This window comes from Sparus aurata, chromosome 3 (genome assembly GCF_900880675.1).
Source record: "Sparus aurata chromosome 3, fSpaAur1.1, whole genome shotgun sequence".
NCBI classification, from domain to species: domain Eukaryota; kingdom Metazoa; phylum Chordata; class Actinopteri; order Spariformes; family Sparidae; genus Sparus; species Sparus aurata.
In genome coordinates this window covers 28,728,649-28,752,919 of record NC_044189.1, presented here as the reverse complement: position 1 = coordinate 28,752,919, position 24,271 = coordinate 28,728,649, and the positions used below count along the sequence as shown (strand labels likewise).

The following is a 24,271-nucleotide window of genomic DNA, read 5'->3' as shown; positions in this document are numbered from 1 at the left end:
ATATGGTAATACACTAGCTTGCTGACTAGTTAGTCTTTTTAAATCTCTTACTGGATATGTGAAGACATCTAACGCACCTCACTGTTTGCTTGGCTCGTTTGAATTCTTTGATAACGCCACAGAGTGATGACCCTTATCCTGTCAAGGTCAGAATCACTGCAAGAGACTCAGTCAGGATCTGCAACAACGGCAATCTGTTTACATGCGTTTAAACACTGTTTACAGTGGTAACACATTGTTTTACAGGTCAGCAAATTTCGTGTTAAGTATGTGGTAATTACCAAGTGAAATATTAGATTTTTTTTTTTTCATAACCCATAATTAGCACAATAATTATCAAAATGTGTTGCAAGACTTCTGCTTGTACAATCCAGCGATCAGCGGATATTATCTTGAAACAACTCACTTCTATTTAGTGGCCCTCTGAGGGGAAGTCAGGCAGAAGCTAATTGGAAATTATAATGGCATGATCGGCGGAAGTTAAGCAGAAACCACTTGGAAGTTTCCTGGAAATATATTGCTATTTATTAACTGCTTGTTGGAAAATAGCTGCATATTATTATTAAATGATATTGCGGAAGTATTCTGCAAGTTGTGAGGTTAATATAGGTGTAATCGGGTGGTAATTTTAAAGAAATGTCAAATGTGTCTCTTGGTAATGATTGCCTACTTACTGTGAAATATCCAGGCGTTTTTTGTGTTGCCTCTATAACAGATTGTGTATAAATTTGACTGGTATAGCAATATTATCACTAGGAAGTCAGTGCAGTATAATGTGTCCAACAAGAAAGCCCACCTCCCTGTGGGTGATACGTTTTTCTTGCAATGTAATTATTGGTACAGGTTGCAATCTCAGGTACCCATAGGACAGGTTAAAACTGGAACAAGAAAAAGTAGTGGCCATGCCCTGAACATCACCATCTGCTGAGACTTAGGTTTTGAGAGAGAGAAGAAAAACGTTTTGAGAGAAACAATTTTTTTTAGAGAGAAAATGTTTTCACACTAATAGCAAAAAAAATTACATTTGAGAGTTGAAAAAAAATATTTTGAGAGAGATTTTTTTTTCTCAGAAATAATTTTAAAAATTTCAAATTTATATTTTTTATCTTCTATGAGAAAATACTTTCTCTCAAAAAACTTTTTTTAGTCTCAAATATTATAATTTTTTGCTATTGGTATGAAAACTTTTTTTCTCAAATTATTTTTTTTTCTCTCATAAAATGCTTTTTTTGCTGTCAGTGTGATAACTTTTTCTCTCAAACATTTTTTTTCTTCTCTCAGATCATTTATTTTCTGCCATGTAATAAAGACACAAATCTAACTCCATACAGATTTCGATGCTTGAAAATTGCAGTGCTCCGCTGTACCAATGTAATATCGTCATTCTTTTGTTAAAGGCTTTTGTGTTTTTTGTTAACATATTGTCTTTAGTGATTGTTCTGAGTTGAGGTTGATGTCTGTGAGATTTCTGTCTCTGCCAGCAGGATGCTATTACTGGCAAGACACTTTGGTGGTGAATGTTTTTAAATGTCATGTTTCAGAGAACACCGCCAAGCATTCATCTCTGTGTATTTGTGAAATTACATTTACACATATCCCCAAACCTTGGAAGATAAAACAAAAACAATTTGCATAGCTTGACAGAAACCTCCACGAGGGGTAAATGAGAGATTATTTTCCTGCTCACCGTTTAGGCTCTGTCTGAGGTAAAAGAAAAGCACATTTTTCTTGGTTTGTGCAATATATCAAGGGCCAAAGCTCACTTATTTATCATTTTACAAATGTTGTAAAATTGAATGCTACTGGTAGTCTCTCCATGCTACTCACAAAACAAAAATACAGATATGGATGAATAGATAATAAGCCATAAATGTAATGAAACTAATTTCTGAAGTGTGGAGAAAGTAGATGAGTTGGGAAATCTCGCAGCTTGAAGAAAAAAAGCTGTTTGGTAGTCTGGTGGTACAGCAGCGGATACTTCTGTATCTTCTGTCAGATGGCAGGAGGGCAGACAGACTGTGGATTGGATGCGTGGTGTCCTTTATTTCTTGACTTAGAATCAGTCAAATCCAGCAGATTTCCCACCCAGCAGACCTTGAGTAATAAGACCGGCAGCGGCTGCCAATCGTCTTGGCAATAGTTGTGTTTGTTTATGGTAATTATGCTAAAATGAATGTGTCGATGATTTATTGACATCAAACCACCACATGTAGTATCTTGTTCTTGCAATTGGAAGTGAATAACCATTCACAGATGCTGCCTTTTCTAAGATTCCTCCTCTCTTCCTCCTGCTCTTCTTTACCTCCCTGTCATGCTGTGCAGCTGCCTGTAAGGACTCTAAGCGGGCTCTGGAGGTATCCCAGCATGCTGAAGACATGGGTCTTATACTCGGGGCCTGCGTCGGCGGTCTGGTGGTCCTCATTCTGCTCCTCGGAGCCATCGTCATCATCGTCAAGAAGGGGTGAGCGGCTGCGAACGTGTTTGCGTGTCTGCCTGCCAATCGATTTCTGAGATGGGTTAGACCTTTTCCGAGTCAAACATTTACAGTCTTAAGTCTTATTGTTCCTGTGTAGCATTTCTAAAGGAGTAAATTTATCTCTATCCCACTTGGCAGCTAGGGTCTATTGAGGAAAGCATTTGGCAATAAGAGTGAATTACAACGAGAGTTAGTGGAATGGTAGCGCATTAATCCTTAACTCTCCCACTGCTGCCGCAGCCAAGCTTTTTTGTTTCATCTCATCTTTTAATTTCAAGGTCTGCGTGCTGGCTGAGCACATTCAAATGCAGCCTGCTCACACTGGAATCGTTGGCTGCTTTCCACCTGCAAATTACCTCTGTCGTCGGTCGCACCTGCAGTGTATTCTTCCTCCGCTCGCTGGGCAATGGTGGAACACTCATCTGAGTGTGAAATATTTCATCAAGGGGCATGTTATTCCATTGCCCACTCAATTACATGAGGCGAGCAGCTGTGAGGTGCCAGTGGATGGGCTAGTAATTGGTTAGGAAGGTTGTTTTTGCTTTTTTTTTTTTTTTTTTGGAGAGAGGAACTTCTCCGCCTGAGAAATTTTCTCTCAGAGAATAGAGGGAGAATGAATGGGATGTCTGGAAGAAGGCAGTGACTGATAAGATTCAGCAGGCCAATCTTGCTGGCACAATAGGAAGTAGACAGCCACATGGGGGTTACAGGAGCAGGCGTGTTTATATTTAGCCACATGATATTTCCTCTGTGCACACTGTATTTGTCAGTGTGGTGAGGATTCCTTTAATTAAGGAGGAGTAAGATCCTCCTCCCTTTAATGCAAAAGTTAAACAATGGCTGCTCCCAATCAGAATGTGTATAATTTATACAGTAAACAATTTAGAAAATGTATATATATATATATATTGATATCGTATAGTGTATTTCATGCAACCAGGATTTTTATTTCTTTTTTGGCACATTTTTATTTTTTAATATCTCAGCCTTTGGTGTTTAAATTTCTAGTAGGTACGAAAATAAATTGGGATTTGGTCCGGTAGATAACTTGTTTGATGAAGGTAAAATTACTGTTTCTGTGAATGCCTGGTGGATTTGGTCAGAGCGACATAGCAGCTGTTTCTTGTCAAACAAAAAGGTTTGTCTCTCCAAGGATCCTAAAAAAAAGGACACTAAAAAGTAATAATAACAAAAACTGCAGCCCGTTTCAGCCGTGTCAGGGCTGCTGGCTGAGGCATTCTACTGGAATGATTACCAAACATTTTGTACCTTTTGGGCAATACACACTGAAATATGTAAACACTGGGTCTAGACCAAGATATAAATCCAGGTTATAAGCTCAGGAAAAATCATGAAAGCTCTGATATGCTTTTTTGTAAACATGTATGAGTGTTCTCAATTAACCAAACCAACTACCTTATCTTCAGGCCCTTTGTATTCCAGCCATTGCCAAACAAAGTACACTATATATGTACTGTATTAATGCGAGAGACAGAACCAAAAAAAATCCAGTCTATCACTTGTATGCTTACCTTATTTATGATGTTTTGGTGCTCAGACCATCCTGAAAAATGTAAATGAATTCTAAGTGTTGAAGGTCAGAGGACCCAAAAGAGTAAATGCTTTAATCTGGTGCAATTGATTGTGTGTAGAATTCTTGGCACTTTCACAGTCCAAGTCTATGATCCAACATTCCTCAGTTTGAAGAAGTAATCTCTAAATCGTTCCCCAAAAATAAAGCACACTGTAGCCTTCTTGAATGGGTTTGACAATCCGGCACGCCTCCAAATAATCACCTTGTTCTCTGCGTGTTAACCTGAGATGTGGTACTCTTGTCCGCAAGAAGTGTGGGAGCCAGACTGTGTAAAACTGGAGGGAAAGAAAATGTGTGTTCGCTATATATTTCCATTCATTCATGAACCCGATTACTTATGTTAATGTCTTAATGTCTACTCACAATAACAACTGTACTGCTGTGTGTACATGATAAATTATAATGCATTAAAGGATAAGTTCACCCCAAAATGAAAATTCAGTCAGTATGTAGTCATAACCATGCTGATGGAAAGTCAGGTTCTGTCAGTGCTGGAACGTTCTCCACGGGTGAGTAGATAATGACTACATTTTCATTTTTGTTGAACTTATCCTTTAACTAGAGGTCTGTAAAAGGAGGTGGGAATAGGACCAACCCCTGAAGGAATAGGTTAGGAAATTAGCATCCTAAATACAGCAACATAAACACAGATAATTAAGATAAACCTTTTCATCAGTCCAGAACTGAGTTTTGGTGTGCAGCTGGCCCTCTCCTCATCCTCGATGCTTTGATCCTGTTTCATGATTGCTTGCGAGGAACATTCCAACGCACTGAGCATCTTCATTGATCTCTCTGATGCCATCTTGATAAACCATGGTCACCTCTCTTTTTTTTCTCCTCACTCTCTGTCTCTCTCCTTTCCTCCTCCTTCATGCTAATCAGAAGGGACTTCTATTCTTACCCTTACTACCCGTAAGTTACTCTTTTCTCCATCTTCCACCTTGGCATCATCTTCCCCCTGCTTGCCCTTCGTAGCCTCAGGGTTACTAGAGTGGAAGTCAGCATCGCTATCACCACCCCATCCTCCGGAATAGACTCCCCCTCACCCCCCCCTTGCCTCCTCCTTCCTCTCCTTTCGCCTCACCACAACCCCACCGCCACCCATGGCACTCTCATGCTATCACCGAATCGCACTTTCCCCCTTGTCCAGTTTCAATCTCGTAGCTCTTATATTCCCCCCACAGTCCAATTTCTCATCTCCTCACCCGCCCTCCTTTCCTTTCTTCCTTATCTCTTTGCCTGCCTTTCTCTCATTCTTCCCCTTCTCTGCTGTCCTCTGCCTGTTATTACTCCCTTCCCCTCTGTCCTCCCGCCTCTCTCTGCCTCTCTACAGTAGGAAGAAGGTGGCCATAAACAAGGCAGCCATGTCCTACAGGCAGGAGAAGAGTCGGAAGCTGAGCTCTTTGGACTGCAGCATGACAGAGCAGAGCACTCTTCAGCAGGATGAGAGGATGGCCCACTCCTTCATGGATGCCCACGGCTGCAACGCTCGAAGTAAGACAGCGAGGAACATATGGGTACTCTTGAGAAAGTGTCCAGAGAGATGAAGCTCCCTGCTTCCTGACCTTCAGCCATGTTTACTTCCGAGCATGTAGCCGATCTTTTCTGCCAGGCCACAAGGTGCTCTCAACAGAGAAATCTCCTGCAAAGTCACTTGTCTGTTTGAATATTTTGCAGTGCCAGTCAGGCCTCACGCCTCTGCAGAAACGCTGACTTTTTTCTGTCTTCCTTGAGCTGCCCCCTAGACTTTTCAGCCCGGGTTTACATTAATAAAAAAAGAGTGGAGTCCATGTCACGGAGTGCACGGTGTCAGCAGAGTGCTTTGAACTGTATGTGTTCTCGTTCCCAGATGAGCAGCGGAGCTCCGTGAACGAGTCCAGCAGCTTACTGGGAGGCTCGCCTCATCGCCACTGTCGGAGGAAGAGCTCGCCTTATCACACGGGTCAGCTGCACCCTGCTGTAAGGGTGGCTGACCTCCTCCAGCACATCAACCAGATGAAAACAGCCGAGGGATATGGCTTCAAACAAGAATATGAGGTAAGAAAGGATACAGGAGTAGGAAGTAAGACATACAACGGTAGTGCTGATGTGTATTTTTCTGACTCAAGCTTTTCTTTATGGCTTGGACCTTATTTCCAGTTGAGGGAAGTCTTGCGTCAGCTTACAGTATTATATGATACTTCCAAGAAGTTGGTAAAGTCATGGATTTCTCCTGACTTGCCTGCACAGAGCCCTGCCGGCTGTTACCTTTATCTGTTGTATGTGTAAGTTCGAACGTTGCTTATTTTAGAAGTGTGGCTGTTCTGGTACAACGTGGGACTATACAACTGGAGACCTTCCTTTCAAGAAAAAAGACACGTGACATTATGGAGAGGAGGAGGCTCCGTCAAATTATGAATCCTTTCACCTACCTCTTCTTTTCAAATGGACCCTGTAACCTCACAACAGAGATACAAGGGGTAGTGGTTGAAATCTCACCCTTGTGAAATAGGACCACCCCTCGAGGCCCTCAAATGTCATCGGCAGTCGTCGATGGCGGTTATGAAAACAGACACCACCAGACATTGCCAGTATTCCGTCTACAGTCGTGACGATTTGTCTTACTGTGGCAACACTTGTATTATCACATTGCCATTTGCAGTGTTTCTGATTAAAAGAGGAAAGCGTGAATGCTTGCAATTTGTTCACAGCGTCACGCTGTCAAGTCATCAAATATAAAAAGAACACTGCTTCATTACCTGGCCTTGGCTGTGCCAACATAAGCAACATGTACTCCTACCCAGCCAGTCTGATACTAAAGGAGCGGAACCAAGTGCAGCGACTTTACTTCTGTGCTTTAGTTCAATTGCCATCATGGGGGGGAATGCAACATCGAATTAAGTTGAAATACAGGACTGTCGTGAACAAATGACAATGTAGTCTTGGCTAGCTAGTTGAACAAATGCTGGTTTAAGGTCTGATGTTTTGGATAACCTCACCTTGCTTGGTAATCCTGTGTCTTAGCGTATTATCCTCCACATGCTTACTAGAAGTCCATCCTCAGCTGCACCAGATCAGTTGAAACTGTTGTCAATCTCACCTGTGCTCTCCCATGCAACAACGCGACGGGCTGATCCCTGTTTCGAATGTGATGAGGCACGTGATTAGCTTTTGCGGGGAAGGAGCAGGAAATGTGTGATGCAACCGCCGTCCCTGGACTTTTGTATTCAAAGGTTGTTTGTCTCTTCTCGAAAATGTCTCTGCTAAGTGGCCCACCTCTGGGACAATGGTTTGATTGCAGCTGCCTCAGTTAAATTGCGACCCTTATCGAGCACAGATTAAGAACTGAACGAAGTGTCAAGTGCAGTGTGAAAATAAGTACCTGCATCAGTGTTTTACTTCACTCAAACTTGGATTCAGTTGGGGGAACAAGCTGTCCCCTTAAATCTCATGAATCTGGAATGAGATGTTGAAAGATCACATTACATTCATATATCATATGAATGTAATGTTCGGGTGTCCACATTTAACCTTTTCCTATTTCCTATTTCAGGAACTTAACAACCTGTAACCCCTGGCCTCTAATAAACTGAACTTTTAAGCATGTTCTAAGGCAGCGCATGTTACGGACGCTAACAAGCTCAAAACAGTGAGATTTTATGTACAGAACACAAGGTAAAAGGTACAAGGTAAATGCTATACTTTTTCCAACAGCTGTACACCAAGAAAGACAAAAACCAGCGAGAACAACATTAGAAAGTTTCCTGATATTTTTTGCGCTGCAGTTGGTGTACCGAGACCCATCTGTACTACAGCAGACAACTACTGTCTACTTTGAAAAGGTTTAAGTGGAGCATTTAATATTCATGAACAGGCAGTAAAATGATGTTTTACCTCATCTGCATTACAGAGATAATGCAGATATCCTGAACTTTCTGGTGCTGTGGGGACTAATTATGCCTCTCTAAGTTTCTCCTCTCAGCTTGCTTTTTACTTTCAATATGAATCCTCCACATCAACCAGCGTTTTTTTTTTTTTTTGTTTTTTTTTTAACACGTCCACATGCAGGAAGCCAGATGCACTTTTTCGATTCATTAGGATCCCTAAGGGGCCAACAAATTCCCCCCCTCCAAAATCAATATATGGGTCGCTTTTTCACTCCTCGGTCTGGCTCCCCATCGCATGGAGAAATAAACAAGATGAAGGGGATCAGCGTGCGCACAACTGTCAGACTTCATAACCCTTATTTCCCACAGGGTCGTGCTGCTGCCATTGACAGGCATGTTGCAAGCCATCGTGGGGGGGCTGTGAATGAGTCAGGCCCTCTGTGTGGGCAGGGTTCTGTATGTGTTTTGTGAGGAATTCAACATCTGGAACCAGAGCCACTGAATAAACACAGTGACAGTCACCCTCCATGACTGATGCAGCCCTCCTCTGGGTACGGCTATGTCATTTTATTTTCACCTGAAACTGCAGCGCCCCCTCAACACTGTAACACAGTGATATTATGCAGAGCCCATATTGGATTTAACAGTTTTGATGCATTCATCAAGGGGCCAGAGAAATGACTTTAAGGAATCCTCATGTTGCCTCTGTGTCTGCTGGAATATGTAAAAAGGCTAATGTTTGAAATCAAATGTATGGTATCAGATAAACCCCCACAAGATGTATCGTCTCATTTTCAAGGGGATCCCAAATGTTGACATTATTCATAACAACTTTATTTTAGCGCGTTCCTCTACCTCCAAGTGCCCCAAAAAAAGTCGATTACTGCAGCTTTAAAGGTGCAGCTACTAGTGCAATGCTGAGTCTACTCCTCAGGTTGTCAAATACTTACAGCCTGGGTTAACGACCTACAAGGAACAGTTTGGCAAAGGGCAGGCACTTTCGAAAATACTTGGACCAACCATCTGTCTATCATAGTTTAACGTTAACCAATCAGATCAATAGTAGGATAAAGGCTACCAATAGTGGAACCGGTTGGTAATTCAGACTCTTACCAAAGCCAGCTGAGAGAAGACAGAAAAAATCGAGAAAAGTCTACAGTGCTGTTCTCTACCAGTTCCTGTTTGAATGATTCTTTAGCACTGACTTCTTTAGGACAGGCCGTTGCTGTTTTCAAATGGACAGTCACATCTCTCGCTGCAAACAGCACCCGTATCTTCCAGTAGTTCCTCAAAGGATTCTGATTGGTTCGATGCCTGTGTGTTTGGCCACAAGCACATACTGTAGCTTGAAGCCTGCATGAATAGATTTAATGAACACGTTCTGGATCGGGGCTCAGTGAGTGGTCATTTTGATCGCTGGATTCCAAACCCCATAATCTCTCATTTATCATGAGCGATTAAAGGGTTACCCAATACAGTGAGTAATGTATGTATTGTGTTAGGGTATCTTTTAAAAAAGTCAATACAGACATAGACACAGGCCGTACTTTATGTTCTTGAAAGAAGCAGCGCAGGGCAGTGCAGTGGAGCAAAGCTGACCTGCATCAGCCATGAATGGATCTGGCTGACCCGTCTCCCATGAAAGTGTTCATTTTTTGACAATAGACAATGATAGTTGCCAAGCAACCAAGCTGCATCAGCCAAACAAAAAAAGTATCAATGCAACCGCGGCAAAAACTGAGCCGTCAATATGACTACCTGTTGCCAAAATAGGTAAAACATGATGAATGAAAATATAGACAGGTTTTTTCAGAAAAAAATCAGGAACCAGCAACCATTGTAGTGTTTAATCCAACAAAGTTTTAGCACATGTAACACATATTTGGGAAAAGGCCAAAATGACCATCATGGCCGTTCGAGTGTTAAAGAACTGCAAGCAGGGCCTGACCCCAGTCAATCAAAACTGATACAGTCACACAGAAACAGTCCTGACACTTCACAAGAAAGAAGCGAAGAGATGTCTGAGCGTTGACTTTTACTGTCGCTTATCTATTCACTTAGTGTCACAGAAAGATTGTTTGAAAGTTGGACCCAAATTTTCCGGGCAGAGCATGCTGGATCAAGCCGATAAGCTTATAATGAAGAAACAGACAAAATAAATCCCTGTGAAGGTGAACAGGATGTTGTTGAAGCTCCAAAAAATACAGGGTGCTGGGCTGAGGCAGGTTCGTCAAGCAGGATAAGATCAAGTATTACCTGTACAGGATCCACTAGTAAGTGTAATCCCGCGATCAGCTTGCTCTGCGCAGCCTGTCGGGGGTCTCAGGTTGTCCCAATTTGCTCCCCCCTTGCTCACTTGGGATTGGTCGGCTGCGATGCCGCTGTATCGAGGATGTGCCCACTGATACACTGCAGCACAGACTGCGACTTACAATTCAAGAGAATATGAGCAAGACCCATCCACACTCGTATTTGTTTGTTTTCTCCTCCTGCGCCTCTTTCGCTTACAGTATTGATTTATATAAAACGACTCATCCTGCCGCAGCAGCAGATTTAGTAGATGGGTGTCATAAACAGCTGTCACAAATTCAGCTGTTTAACACTGAGGTATTATAGAGCCGCGGCTTCTTCAAGCAGCAAGCCTCACACTGCGTCTAGAATGAGAATGACTTGCAGCGGGACCGCCTCCTCCTTCTCCAAGGCCGCAGCCATCTCTCAGTGCAGCGTGTCGTCTCCAAGCCGCAGTCTCTCCCCGCTAAGTTGTGGCAGATGTCTGTTGATGACTTGGCAAGATTGCTATAATGGCGAAGTTGCTCAGACAACCTTAGGGTAACGCTTTTGCATTAGCAAAGTCGTTTCTGCCGCGGGTTTCACGACGCATCAAAGACAAATCACCGCCACATTTTCTTTTTTTTTCTTTTTTTTTCTCCTCATCTTAAGTTATGATGTCTGACTTTATGTTGCAGAGTTTCTTTGATGGCTGGGACGTCACGAAAAAGAAGGATAAGACCAAGGGAAGGCACGACAGCCTGCTAAGCCGTAAGTACTCTGGGTTTACAAGAAATACAACAGTGAGGCCGTCACTGCTTGGCTCTGTTTCACTAGGTAGCGACGCACCTTAACTTTAATGGCCTTTCATACGTACACTGTGAAGCACATTACCATTTAACAACACTACCGCTGTGTCTTACGGGTCTGCCTAAGACACTCAATAATTATTTTCACTCGCAGTTCAATGGTTGTTAATTCTAGAAAACACACACAAAACTCTTGTTATGATGTAATTAAGGTTTGATTAATTGGAATTGATTGCTTAACAGTGGATCTAATAGTTTTTTTTTTTTTTTAAAACAGCCTTTCAGTGCATCAGTCTGAAAACACCAAGCCCACTGAAGGTCAGGGGCTGCGTGCGAGTAAAGTTTCTGCAGTCTCAAACTTTCTCTGTATTCATTTATTTAAAATGACAATAAAGCTGAAGATTTAGCGCAGCCGATGTCATCAACTTGTGTCCGTGCTCATTTCCTCAGACAATGTCAAGATAATGAGAACGATTTTATCCCCGACGTGTCGCGTTTATGGGCCGCAATTAAATCAGAAGCAGAAAAACTGATATTGAAAAACAACACTGTGCTGAGTTTGGCTGGATTAGAACACAGTTTAGGTGACCGAAGAGTGCAGGAGGAAAGGAAACTTGACAATCACTCAGCGGAGTAGCTGGCGGTGTGTGTGTGTGTGTGTGGCGGCATCATCACAGTCTTTGTTTCAGCGTTCTTTCAGGGTCATTGTGAAAAAGCCAGAGGAATAAAATGCAGACACAAAAACCCTGCAGTTAGCTCTTTAGGTGGGATAGCAGCTGTCCATGAGACAGGTGTCATTACAGGTTTTTTCCCAGACCGTTTCTTAAATGCGCATTCCGTGTTATTAGCAAGCACTTTCAGCAGCGACGGCAATCATGTGTATTGGTAAACATCGTACTCACAAGAGTATTCACTAAGAACGTGGAGTCATTGCCTCAAAGACGTGCACTGGGGCATAAAATACAAGCTGTCAGGCGATCAGACAGGTTTTAAAGGAGCAGAGTTTATCCAGTTTATATAAACCTCCTTTTTGGAGGTGAAACCTAAAGTGAGCTCACCCAGAATGTTGGTAATTAAGGTTGTAACAGCCCAATAACACAGGCACGGAGGTGCTATCAGCGATAATACGTTTGACTCTGTGCGATTCATTATACGATCTGACAATAACTAATATAATATCAGACTTGTTTTTTTTTTACCAATGTCAATGAATTCTCCAATCTCAGTAGTTGCTTTGTTCAGGAGAGTTCTAAGTGTTCTAATAATCTTGATTTATCCTTTAAGCTGATGAAGAAAATCAGACCGAAAATGATTAGTTGGTAGACAAAATAATAAATCGGGGGGGGGGGGGGGGCATCTGGTGGTCAAGTTGTTTCAACCCATATCATATAATCGCTATGTCACTGGCTCTGGTCAGCAGCTTTTGTAATATGTCATTTTCCCTTTCTCTCCCTCCTCACCTTCATTTTAGGCAGACAGCCTGAGATGTACCAATCAACAAAAGCCAACGTTGTGACCGATACAATAAATGAGTCTTGTAATCATGCAGTTTATTATTTTTTTTGTGCATTTCAGATGACCGCCATCGAGTCAAGCTCCACTCTCTGCTCGCAGACCCCAGCTCCGACTATGTCAATGCCAACTACATCGATGTAAGTCACCTTCAGTCTCACGCTGCCTCCTCATTCGCATCCTACTCCTTCATGTCCGTCTTGTCAATGCTTGATCTCCACATACTGTCTGAGGTTGTGTGAGCTCTCTGTTACTTAGACTGAACCGTCATTTAGTAACTACACCCGCAACACAGCATTAAATCTACACTCCCTGGTACATGCAGGCTTTGAGGCGAGATTCTACCGCAGCGACTCCAGAGATCCTACAAGAGCCCATAAGCTGGGAGCGCGGGGCCTCATGACTCACCCAAATGATTTTGTAAGGCGACGTCGCGCCGCAATCGGACCCAACATAAAACGGCTGATCCTTTCATCTACTTTCAGATATTTTGATCTCACCTGCAGTTCAGCTCGAGTGAGTATCTCAGGGAGCCTCTGTAGTCCCTGCGGCACTATACGCTCCTGCCAGATCCTGTGTGGTCCGACTTTACCTGAAGGACAAGGCCAGGATCAGAGCTCTGCTGCTCACTCAGAATTAAGCATGATTGTGTAAAGCTCTGATTAGTCTTAGCCTCAGTTTTTGGTCCTACCTACGAAAGAACTCATCGCAGGGTTCACTTCGATTCGCGATGGTCTCTGAATTGCTTCTGCTATTGTTTACTGAACAAAAGGGAATGTAAAGTGGATCAGTAGTGGATGCCTGACTCAACGTATGTGGGCAGCGCTGGTTCAAGCAAAACATCAGAGCTCACAGTGCCGCACATGGCCACTTCATCCCCTTTAGTGGCCCATGAGGGCTGCATTAGGAAGAACGCTCCAAGGGCCTTTGTATCATTAACTGTGCCATCTACAGCACCGCCTGCATGTCATGCCAAGACCCCTGGCTCACAACACTGAAGCAAAATGATTCCAAGATGCCAAGGTTGGAATAAATGGAACATTACTTTTTACTTTAATGATTGAACCGAAAAGTTCCGCCATGCAGGGCTGCATAATTTTTCCTCCGCATCAACCAAGACATGACATCTTTGTGCCAAATCCTTAGATACTCTGTCTACTGCTGACAGATTCAACACAGAAGTGACGACATCTTCACTCAGTTTCTTGAAAGATTCTGCCTTCACAGTTATTTACACCCACTGTCAGGGAGTCTGTTCTTGCTCTGGCACTGGGTGCCTGTCACACTTGTGTTGGAAGCAGCAGTAATTCGTTTGGAATTAGATAAAATGGGAATGAGCATGGGAAACAACGGTTGCCATAGCTGAGCAGACGAACTGAAAAGCTTAATTTCATTGACTTACAAACAAATTCTGCTTTGGCTTGTGTCTGTTTATTTTTTTTGTGAGTCTTCTGGGGAAGGCAGAACGCCGCAGTTTATTGCTCATGTCACTCCAGAAGAAGAATTCCGTTTTTCGACAACTTTGTTCATTCAACTTTCAGCTACTTAATTCAGTAGTTTGGGGCCATTTTCCCCGTCGGAAATAACAACATTGTACTCACCAGGTTAATTTCTGAGATCTTTGAATGCTGCTTCACTGTAAAAAAAACGTTAGACCTGGAGAGAAACACTAGCAGACAAACAAGCTGTTATAGAAAACATTTTTCAAATAGCTAAACCTGCAGCTCGTGTACAGCAGGGGGTTAGATGAGTCAGAGGCACAGCAAGAGCTTCCTTTTCTGGGGTTTGTTCCTTCAGATTTTGGACCCAGCACAGCGATGTAAAACTTTCACTGAGTTGTTTTTGCAATATGGGTAAGTTAAGATCAGACTACAGTTAGTCAGATACAGTAATTAAGCAACCACCAGTTGCTAGCAAAGTGGAAGCCAGCTAAAGTCATTTCCTGTACACAGGTGGTGTAATTTAACACCAAGACTCATTTGTGTATAAAACATGGGTCATAATCAGTTGCTTTCATTTTCAACCTATGCGGTCGTTTTTTCAGATGTGGACGGGTCCAGAGAAAGCAAAGGTGACCATTAAAGGTTTAAACACACCTGTTACAGTTTGTGGATGTACTTCCTTCGTCAATCTTGATCTTCTGTACGCACATAATTTTGAATGCACGGGAGGTTCATTGTCTATGTTCCGGGCGTGCTCATTTTTGGTTTTACATCCAGACAAAGGGGATTAGTTTGCCTGGATAAGCTGTCGACGGTTTTGTTTACAACCTGTCTCTTAATCAGATGTCTGACTTTTTAGCGATGTAGATGTTTTCCCAGAGCTCAGGGTTCAACATACTGAGCGCAGTGTTATCAAATTGTATCATTTGCATAGACGTATGGGAATTTAAGCCTTTTGAACATCATTCTCTCCGCAGGTCCTCGAGGCAAGCTGTTCTCTAACCATTTCATGACCCTCCTTTCCTGCTCTTTAATCACATTAACTAGCTCTTGTTTCCTCCCCTACCTTCCTTCTTTCTGTCTCTCTGTGTTCCGCCCGCCCCCGTTTTCAACCTTTTGGCATCTCTTAGATTCGGATAAACAGGGAAGTAAGTACCTTGCTTCTCTTCTCTTTCCATCTTCCTCTCCCCTTTCTCGCGCTGCCTCCTCTCGCTGTCCCTGCCAGCCCTCCATGGCTTCCCTCCAACAGCAGATACTCCTTCCCCTTTCTGCTCTGAGCTGCTGAGCCTGTCTGCCTTCAGCCATCACTTTTCCCTTTTCTTTTTTTTTCTTCTTCTTTTTCCTCTTCTCAAAACTGAGTGCAGCCGGCTCTCTGTCCTCTTTCATCCACAGTCAGATGCTCACCTGGAGTTCTTGTTTAACATCGGGCTGTCCTACAAAAGGACTGGAAGTACGCCGCAGAGGAGAGTACGCTAGGTCAGGTCGAGCAACTGAGATCTAAGACAGAGTTGACTGACGCCAAGATCGACCAGCAATGGATACACATTCATGCGTTCAAAGACAGCGAACTGAGGGAAACAACATTTACAACGCAAAGTGCATACCATTATTATAGATACCTATGTACACGGGTTTGACCTAATATCAGACGCCTCAGGGCCCATCTTCATCAAGCATCTCAGAGATAACCATGAAGTGACAGCAAAGTGCATTGGATACTTGGTGAGGTAGTGTGGTTAGGTAGCTGAGCATTAATATGCTAGCTAGCTGGAAAAGTTAGCAACAAAAGTTCAAAAGAGCAATTCAGAAAGATTGCCGAAGCGTGAGCTAGCTGGCTTAGCCTTTAACAGAGTTCATTTTGGACCATTATCTCTCGTCTGACAAATGACCGCAAACCAACACCTTTTTGCGGAGCAGTTCAAACTCCAGCAGAGCAGGGTTTTTATAAAATGACGCGGTGTGACACAGCTAGCACGGCTGCGGCTCTTTGTTCCCTCAAAGGTCAGCACTGTTAGGAATTTGCAACTGACAGAACAAAGTTCGGTTTCAAAATTCATGAAAGCTCTGCATGGATCTCCTCTCCAAGTGAATCCAACAGTTTTTTGAGTTTCATGCAAATTAAGTGATTCTGGTATATTAATACTTATGAAAATGGGTACTTACTATAAAAGTAGGAAATTAGGTCTAACTGAGAGTGAAGCATACTTATCTGCCGTTTGATCCAGTAAGTCATTTTCTCAATCTTGGACACTTAACTTATCCCCACAAACAGCTGCAACTGTTAACTTGGGCGGAGCACACCTCAGTCCCCTTTATCTGCATCAAACTGTACTGTACAGCCACCCAAATATGCCAGATTATTTATTATCAAGAACCGTCCATTATTACCTGAGAAAATGTAATTTACAACATTAACAAATGGATAAAAAAAACCTTGCAATGTTATAGAAAGTGAGAAAAGTTTCTGGATCTTTACCATTGTCCTGAACCACACTAAAAGTTGAAGGGGTCTGTTCACGGCTGACACCCTTCATCGATCCAAGTTTAATGGAAATTCAATTTGTATTTTCTGTGCAGTCTCGCTGACAAACCAACCAAAAAACAGACTCGGGGGGGGGGGGGGACATAACCTCCTTGGCGGCCGTCAAAATGACACATGTTCTAACAGGTTTATATTGAAAGTAAAAGTCTTGAAAGTCTTGAAGTCTGAAATAACAAAGACATTCCCAAAGTCTAGTGAATGAATAACTTACATTTTTGGTATGTTTAGTAATTACTCTACCCATGCAAATAACTAATAACTAATATTATTAATATGGAAACAATTCTTCCAAATTTGTTGGCAAACACATAAATGCACCACCAACAGCGACCATTTGATTAATTTGAACAAATACAATGAAGGTGTTTTGGGTGATTTAAAAGTGTAACACACTAACACTGTAGATTTTTAGGTCTTGACTCGCTTTACACCCACGAGTGCAGATTGTCTCTCTCTTGCTTTAAGCAGATTTTCAAATGCAGGCTGTAACTCATTTGAATTTGTTGATTCACACAGTTTGTCTCGTAAAACAACCCCAGAACAAAACAAACGGCAGGTGCTGCAAAACCCTGGTGTCATTTATTTTCAATGGAGGAATCGTCAGAACTCCCTTTAAAGTCCTCCAGTGCTCTCAGAGAGCAGATTTATATCAGCGTTCGAAGTTTCAGCGCAGTTCCTACAAGTGATTCCGAGACGCAATGATAGATTCGAGCGCTGAGTTCTATTTACATGCGTGCGCCGCGAGTTTCCCCAACTCGTCACAGGTTGCAGTTAGAGTGAGCCAAATTTGTCAAAGCAAAACAAATTGATTGTTTTTCTCTCCCGTTTGATAGAATTGAGAAGCTTTCCACGTCTCAAGTGACTCTGCATGTTTTATTTTGTTTTTTTTCCATCCGATCCATTGTGAATTCCCATTGCTTGATGTTTTTGTGCTTGCCTGCTGTTGGAAAAATGTGGTTGCCAAGGTGACAGACAGGAAACTGGTCGGCCCAGGGAAACTCAGCGAACGGAGGCTCATGGGAATGAGGGTCCCTGCACTCTTTCATAGCGACGGCCATCCATATCAACTTCCCTCTGTGGCATGACAGTTATGGAATGTAATTTGTGTGCCTGCCTGCTGCATACATGTATATCGGTGTGTGTGGATTGGCGGAGGGGGATGTCTGTGCAGTATTTGTATAAATGTTTACTGTATACAGCAGTTGAAATCACTTTACCCGTGAGCGATGAGGGGCCACACCAATCTTAAATCTCGGGATCCATCACGCTCGGCTGCTTTGCATTCAGCACGCAGGGTTAGCCTGGTGGAGGGCCAGGACGCTCCTAATAGCCTTCCAGACCGTGCACACTGTATCATAACGGCGCTAATGCCAAGCTGAGCAGAAAGGAGGCAGGCTGATCAGTCAGTGTCACTCAGGTAGAATTACTCCCAGAGCTGAAGATCCTTCACTTGTCAATCTAGCTTTGATCAGCCGCCTTGGCTGCATGCAGAGCACCACACGGTGAGCCGCCTTTGAAATGCAGCTCCCTCACTCTATATGTAATGACCTGGCTCAGAGACAGACAGAGAAAGAAACTTGAATTAATGCCATTTCTCCTTTGTCGTTCAAGTGCAATCCAGCAGCCATACTCAGAGCCCTAAACATTGCGAAGACTTCGGCCGGTCAAACACGCACATGTATTTTAAGGTGAGCTTCATCACCCATTAGCATTGCGCCGATGAGCCCTCACAGCCACTGAAATATCTTCAGTCAAAAGCAGAGGCGAAATTTAGCAGCGCGCTGACATCAAACCCAGCTCTGAGATGAATAAGAGATGACTCGATGCTGAAAATGGAGAGAGAGAATGGATGGGAGGGGTGAAAAGAGAGTTAGAGGTCCCAGAGTCTCACTTCATCATGCACTCTTATAATTATAAACCTTCTCCCGTCTCTTTTTCTGTCTCCTCTCCTCTATCCGTCTCACAGGGTTACCAGCGATCAAACCACTTCATTGCCACTCAAGGTGAGTGTGAGATACCCGGCAACAGTATTTGACTGCTAATGTCCGCCTTGGTGTTGTGCGTTCTGTACGCCGCAGACCAGCTGACAGTATGAAAATGACTCGACTGCATTATTGATGCGTAAACAACAAGGAGCCCGCGTTGCCTCATGCTCACATCTGGATTTCCACCATAAAGCGTCACTTATCTCCACCTGTGAGACACACTCCCATAACAATCAACTGTAACTGTCAGTCACTCTGCACTGTAACACTACTGACTGTCGCTCTCTGTGAAGTTCTGCCTTTGTGTCTCTCCTCCCCGCCATCTGCATGTGTGGTGCCCCATCTCTCTGATGTCGGTTTGATACACTATATAGGCTGGTTTCCCCAAGTGGCACGGCACACACGCACACACACACACATACTCAGAGAAAGAGAGAGAGAGAGAGAGAGGAAGAGAGAGAGAGAGAAAGAGACTGAGCGAAAGAGTGAGCAAGACATTCTCTTTATTCTCTGCCGGCTCTGATCCTATTTATTCAGTGAATATGTTTTTCACTTCGTAATCCCCCTCTGATTTCCTTCCATCTTTCACTTTGGTCTCAGTTCTCCCGCTTCACAAAAGTAACCTCCGAAAATTTCTCTCTCTCATTTTGCTCTCAAAGTCTTTTGACGTGCAAGGGTGCAGGCAGAGGTGGTGAGAGTGCCACAGCGTGCCTGCTATTCCAGGAGAAGTACTAGGTGGATCAAACATGATGTTCAAGTTTCTCTGATTCATATCATCGAATGCTGCTGGTTACCTTATTAAGAACAAACACTAACTTTTTTTTTTTACTAATTTTCTGCTTTAAATGCCTAGAAAAATAATGCATTTCTACTAAAAGTGTTGAAAATAAATAAAAAGTGTATTTGGTTATCAATTAGCATGCATACATTACTATACATCTCCTGCAGGGTAGACAGTAAGGTTTCATAGAAAATTATATATAAAAAAAAACAGGACACAGACAGGTACTGTGGTACAGTTCCCTGGCCTGTAGTTCATTAAAACTATCCGTCTTTTTAACAATGTTTTATTACAGGCTAATGTTGGTACATCAGTGGTTAAAAATGCATTCATGAGCTGGGGTGCTTGGGACACAATACGTGGTAAAACTATAAAAAAAATAAAAAAAACTTAACTAAACAGAATTTATAGTAAGTCTAAATTAAGTTGATAGTTATTTGACTGTTAACACACAATGAGACTATTCATAAAGCAATTGTAAAGGTTTAAAAACATCGGCTGCTACTTTTTCATGGCCATCCAAATGATGTTCATAGATGAACCACACAGTATTTATTGATTAATTATAAAGTATTACAAACATCAGATGCAACTTTACAATTAGTGTTACTGTACCTAGAATACTACTGATTATCTTGTTAAAAAAACAAGCAAAAAAATAACATGTTTACTAATTTCTTGCATGTAAAACTGGAGGGTAGGGTAATGTAGAAAAAAACTGCATGAAAGTGGAACGCAGAAACCTATTACGGTACATTTCCATAGTTTTCCTGGTCTGTCAAAGTTCAGTAAAACAGTGGATACTGCAGTAATGTAAGTGATATGAGATGATCACTGTCTCTAACATAATATCAGGCTAGGATAGATGGCCTAAAATTATGTTAGAAATATTGAAATAAGACCCAGGTTGTAAAAAATACAGACATAGTGCAGACACATGTACACTGTCTAATAGTACACACACACACACACACACAGGACACACACTGCATCATTAAAGCTGTCGCTGGCCCCTCGTGCTCTGCATGCACTGATCAATGCTCTGCTCTGCAGGTGCTGTGGCAGGTTGAGGTTGATTTTCTGTATCTACGATGAGTCTTAAGGCAGCTGTGCGTGTGCAGCAGGCAGCAGGTGCTCCGGGCTAACTCTCTATTATGTCCAGAGATGAGGGAGAGGGAGGAGGCGGCTGAGGGGGATGCGAACGAGGAGGAGAAATGCCAAGGCGCGCTCTGAAAGCCTGAGTCCAAAGCGGCGGCGTGTTGTGCTGTGCATACAGATTCACCCGCCCAGCCACTGGTATCACACATCATCTGTCCCCCCACTGACTGGCACGTACCCCTGGCGATGCATTAGTGGGTTTCTCCTGCTGCTGGTGAAAAATTAACATCTCATATCACTAACACACGTAGAAGCCGGCGCAGTGGCTGCTAACAGGGGAGGGAGCTGTGAATAACTCTGTGAAGAGGAGGGAAAACAGTGGTTAAAGTAGCTGCCTACGTGCTTGTATTAAAGCGTTTGCAGGCTGGTGTCATCTCACCTCGGGTGAACCACCGTAAAGACCAGTATCTTGCTGTTACGAAACGCAGTGCTGTTGTCGGGCTCTGCACATGCCCTGTTTATTTAACAAGCAAGTAACGTTGTTGTTCCTCCTCCTCCAATTGTGCTTCTCAGCCTTCAGAGGTCTGTGCTCGTTTACCCTGGGGCATGTAGTCACATGTATATCTTTTGATACCTCTTGTTCAGACAAACTGCAGAGGAAAGAACAGTGAAAACATGCACCACTGTACGCCTCACTTTATTTGTTTATCTGCAGAGACAAAAAGAGAGAAAAAAGAAAAAACAACTCTCTATGGGCCTATGTGCTGGGTTTTTATTTCTTATTTGACTTAATTCAAAAGCCTTCTATGCCAGCCTGACAATCTGAAACATGTGTCCATGCTTCTGTCAGGCTGGCAAGCACAAAACAGTGACCCTTTTGATGGCCTTCCTGTAAAAGGCACAGAGACAGAGTTCAGATCATTCCAATTATATCTGAAATATACATAATGTAACATTTCTGCATTAAATCATTTAAAAACAACTACACCTTTGTTATATATTCATATATATATATATATATATATATATATATATATATATATATATATATATATACACATATACACACACACGGTGCATTTCAATTGGTCTCTTGTCCGTTTGACTTCTAGGAGAGATTCAGAGTGTGAGGATCTAACTAAACTTAGATTGAATAAAACTTTAACACATCACCTCGTCCATGAACATTTGTGCCTGAGGTGCATAGATTGATTTTTATCAGCAGTAGTGGTTGTTTAATTGCGTGTTCACTACAAGCACTTGTACAAATGTTGATTCACCCCAGACAGCCAGCCTACTTTATTGTACATAATGGCTGTAAGTAAACCCTCTCACTGAGCTCAGCATTCTTCAGAGTCTTCCGTTATCTCTCTCTTTTCTCCCCCCTCCTTTCTGGTACGTTACATTCATTAAGTAAAATACATAAACACCCAACAAAGGAGGCCAACTACGCAGAACCCTGCTGCAGTCTGGTAAATAGATGGGACTGAAGATAAATCCACTTTTTAATTCCACGGTGAAAAAGTCATCTTTGAGCTCCAGGTCATAGCAGAATACGATGTGACTCCAGGTGTTAATTCCTCCAGAAGGCCTGGCTCTGCCCCTGACTTCCCCCTCATAACAGGTGGCGGAAATTACAACTGTGTTTAATGAGGACCCCAGGAAGAATAGCTTATACCTTGGTAGTGGCTAATGGGGGTCTAAAATAAAATGTTTAACAAAGAAAAATGTAGGACCCAAGATGTAATCATGTCACTGATTCTCAAATATCACCTTCGGTAAAGTAAGTATTAATTACAGATTTGATTCAAAAGAATAAGGATTACAGTTCTCAAAACAAATGACATGGTACTATTTTACTATGTGTCTCAGAGTTTAAAGCAAAACAGGAAACATTTGCACAACATTGAAAGTACATTGAAAGAATAATGACCACAGTACATAATAGATGATAGGACATATACAATACCCCCCACCTTATGATATAAGAATACATCACTTCATGGTCTGGCAGCAGATTTATAAATACCCATAGGAAGAAAAGTAGGCGTGTCTTGTATGTTTTTTGCCAAAGGTCAGGACTGAACTTCCAAGCACAAAGTTGAGCTTTTTGCCAAGCTTTCATTCAGTTTTTAAAATTATATTTCAACTTTATTTAAATGTTTTTCACTCTATAAAGCAGTTTGAATTTTCTTCAGGTACTGTGCTCTTCAAAAAAACCTGAATAGAATGAAAATGTGTAACGCAGACAGAAAAAAAAACTACTACATTCTAGAGAGTAATACATATTGTACTCTAACAAATGAGAGTCATCTTAAAGAAGTCATCCGGGCCAGTTACAGGAGACAAGATAAAATTCCTATTAGATAAAGTGAGTGGGCAGAAATGATTAGATATCTTGTTCACTAAAAGGTGTGTACAGTAGTGTGTTTGGCAGAGGAGTCAGTATGAAGGAGGACCTTGTGATATTATCAATGCCACAGTGTAATGAAATCAATGAAAGTGTCATCTTCTCCAGGGGGGCTGTGATTTGTGTCAGCCGCTGGCATCCAGGAAAGGCAATGCAGGAGCTTGTTTGCACAATGGCTGAGGATTTGTGGGTGTATTGAAATGACATTTCTCTGTAGTATTAGGAGAACACAGAGTGGGCAATAGTTCATGAATGACACGTTGTTACTCTATTCCCTGGCATGGATTACACAGCGCCTCTATATTGATGGTTATTGCTGCTATTTTCTCTGACTTATGGCTTATCTCTCCGCCCTCCTCATCCTCCTCTCTTTTCTCTACCTCCGCCTTCCTCCCCTCCCCTTTTCTTCTCCCACTCCTACATCTATACCTCCGCTGTATATCCCCCTCCTCTGCAGGCCCCAAGCAGGAGATGATCTACGACTTCTGGAGGATGGTTTGGCAGGAGAACTGCTTCAGTATTGTCATGATCACCAAGCTGGTGGAGGTGGGCAGGGTAGGTTTCCCTTCCCTTTGTCCTGTGACCTCTCCAAGCAGCCTGTGAAGATGGATGGAGGAAATGTATTTCTGGAGCTCCCTTTATCATTCACTATATATCAGGATAGCTGCTGCGCCCCGTGTTGTGGGAGGAAATGGCTGCCGCTGTCTGATCATGAGTGATCACCTTTTCCTTTGGTGGCTGTGATCCAAGGTCAAAGCTTTGATGTATATGAAGGCTCATGGAGGAACATCGTGGCCTCTGATCTACTAACAGTTCTCGCCTCTGTTGAATACAGCAGGCTGCTGTTCTAGAATTCAAAATGTGTGTGACAAAGGCTTTTAGATGAATTAGTATGAGTAGTTTTTGGCTTACAATGAGCACACCAAATACAATATCTGTTTAATAAGGATGCAACCAGAAATGTGTTCACTGTTTGTATGACAAAACAAGGCATCAAGTTTAATTAGCTCATCACACAAAGACCTGCTCGACCTCTGACAACAGTTGTACAATATCTGTTGCTCTGGATGGGGTTGCTACAGATATTTGTGTATCCAGCACAATGGCTGTGTGTAAAGTTTCAGGCTAGTGTGTTACTAAACCGAGTTGCGCCGTCAAAACCGGAGGAACATCTACGCTTGTAAAGATACTTAGACATTTGTGAAACATTTGCGAGGAGCATCCGTACCACTGTCAAACAAAATGCAATCCCATACCTGCCTTTTTCAGCCCACTCTCCAGTGTGCTCCTGACTGATAATTTCTCCTGTTTATATACCAATTTCCTAGTGATAGAATTCAAATTAGTGTTTCTGAGTGGGATATGTGCTGTGGTACCTGGCAACCCAACCTCGAAGCAGAGGTCCTTCCTTTTTTTCTTTTTGAGGGTGTTCCTGGCAAAGATGGCTCCTCCACACACACACTCACAGTGTTTGCACTAGGTAATTTT

The 24,271-nt window shown here is 42.5% G+C and overlaps 1 protein-coding gene and 1 long non-coding RNA gene across 2 annotated transcripts in view; one reads left to right on the top strand and one right to left on the bottom strand.

The window, feature by feature from the left end:
* Positions 1-24,271, top strand: part of ptprua (protein tyrosine phosphatase receptor type Ua) — a 202,746-nt gene that overhangs the window by 152,974 nt on the left and 25,501 nt on the right. Inside the window, 7 exon segments of the mRNA XM_030412151.1 lie at positions 2,323-2,461; positions 5,404-5,564; positions 5,920-6,107; positions 10,903-10,975; positions 12,589-12,665; positions 18,476-18,512; positions 23,241-23,338. Coding sequence (XP_030268011.1) covers positions 2,323-2,461; positions 5,404-5,564; positions 5,920-6,107; positions 10,903-10,975; positions 12,589-12,665; positions 18,476-18,512; positions 23,241-23,338 — 773 coding nt within the window.
* Positions 19,978-23,352, bottom strand: LOC115578863 (uncharacterized). The gene is made up of 3 exons (XR_003983546.1): positions 23,213-23,352; positions 20,813-21,023; positions 19,978-20,644 (listed from the first exon to the last, which is right to left on the bottom strand). It is a non-coding gene; the product is annotated as an uncharacterized LOC115578863 (long non-coding RNA).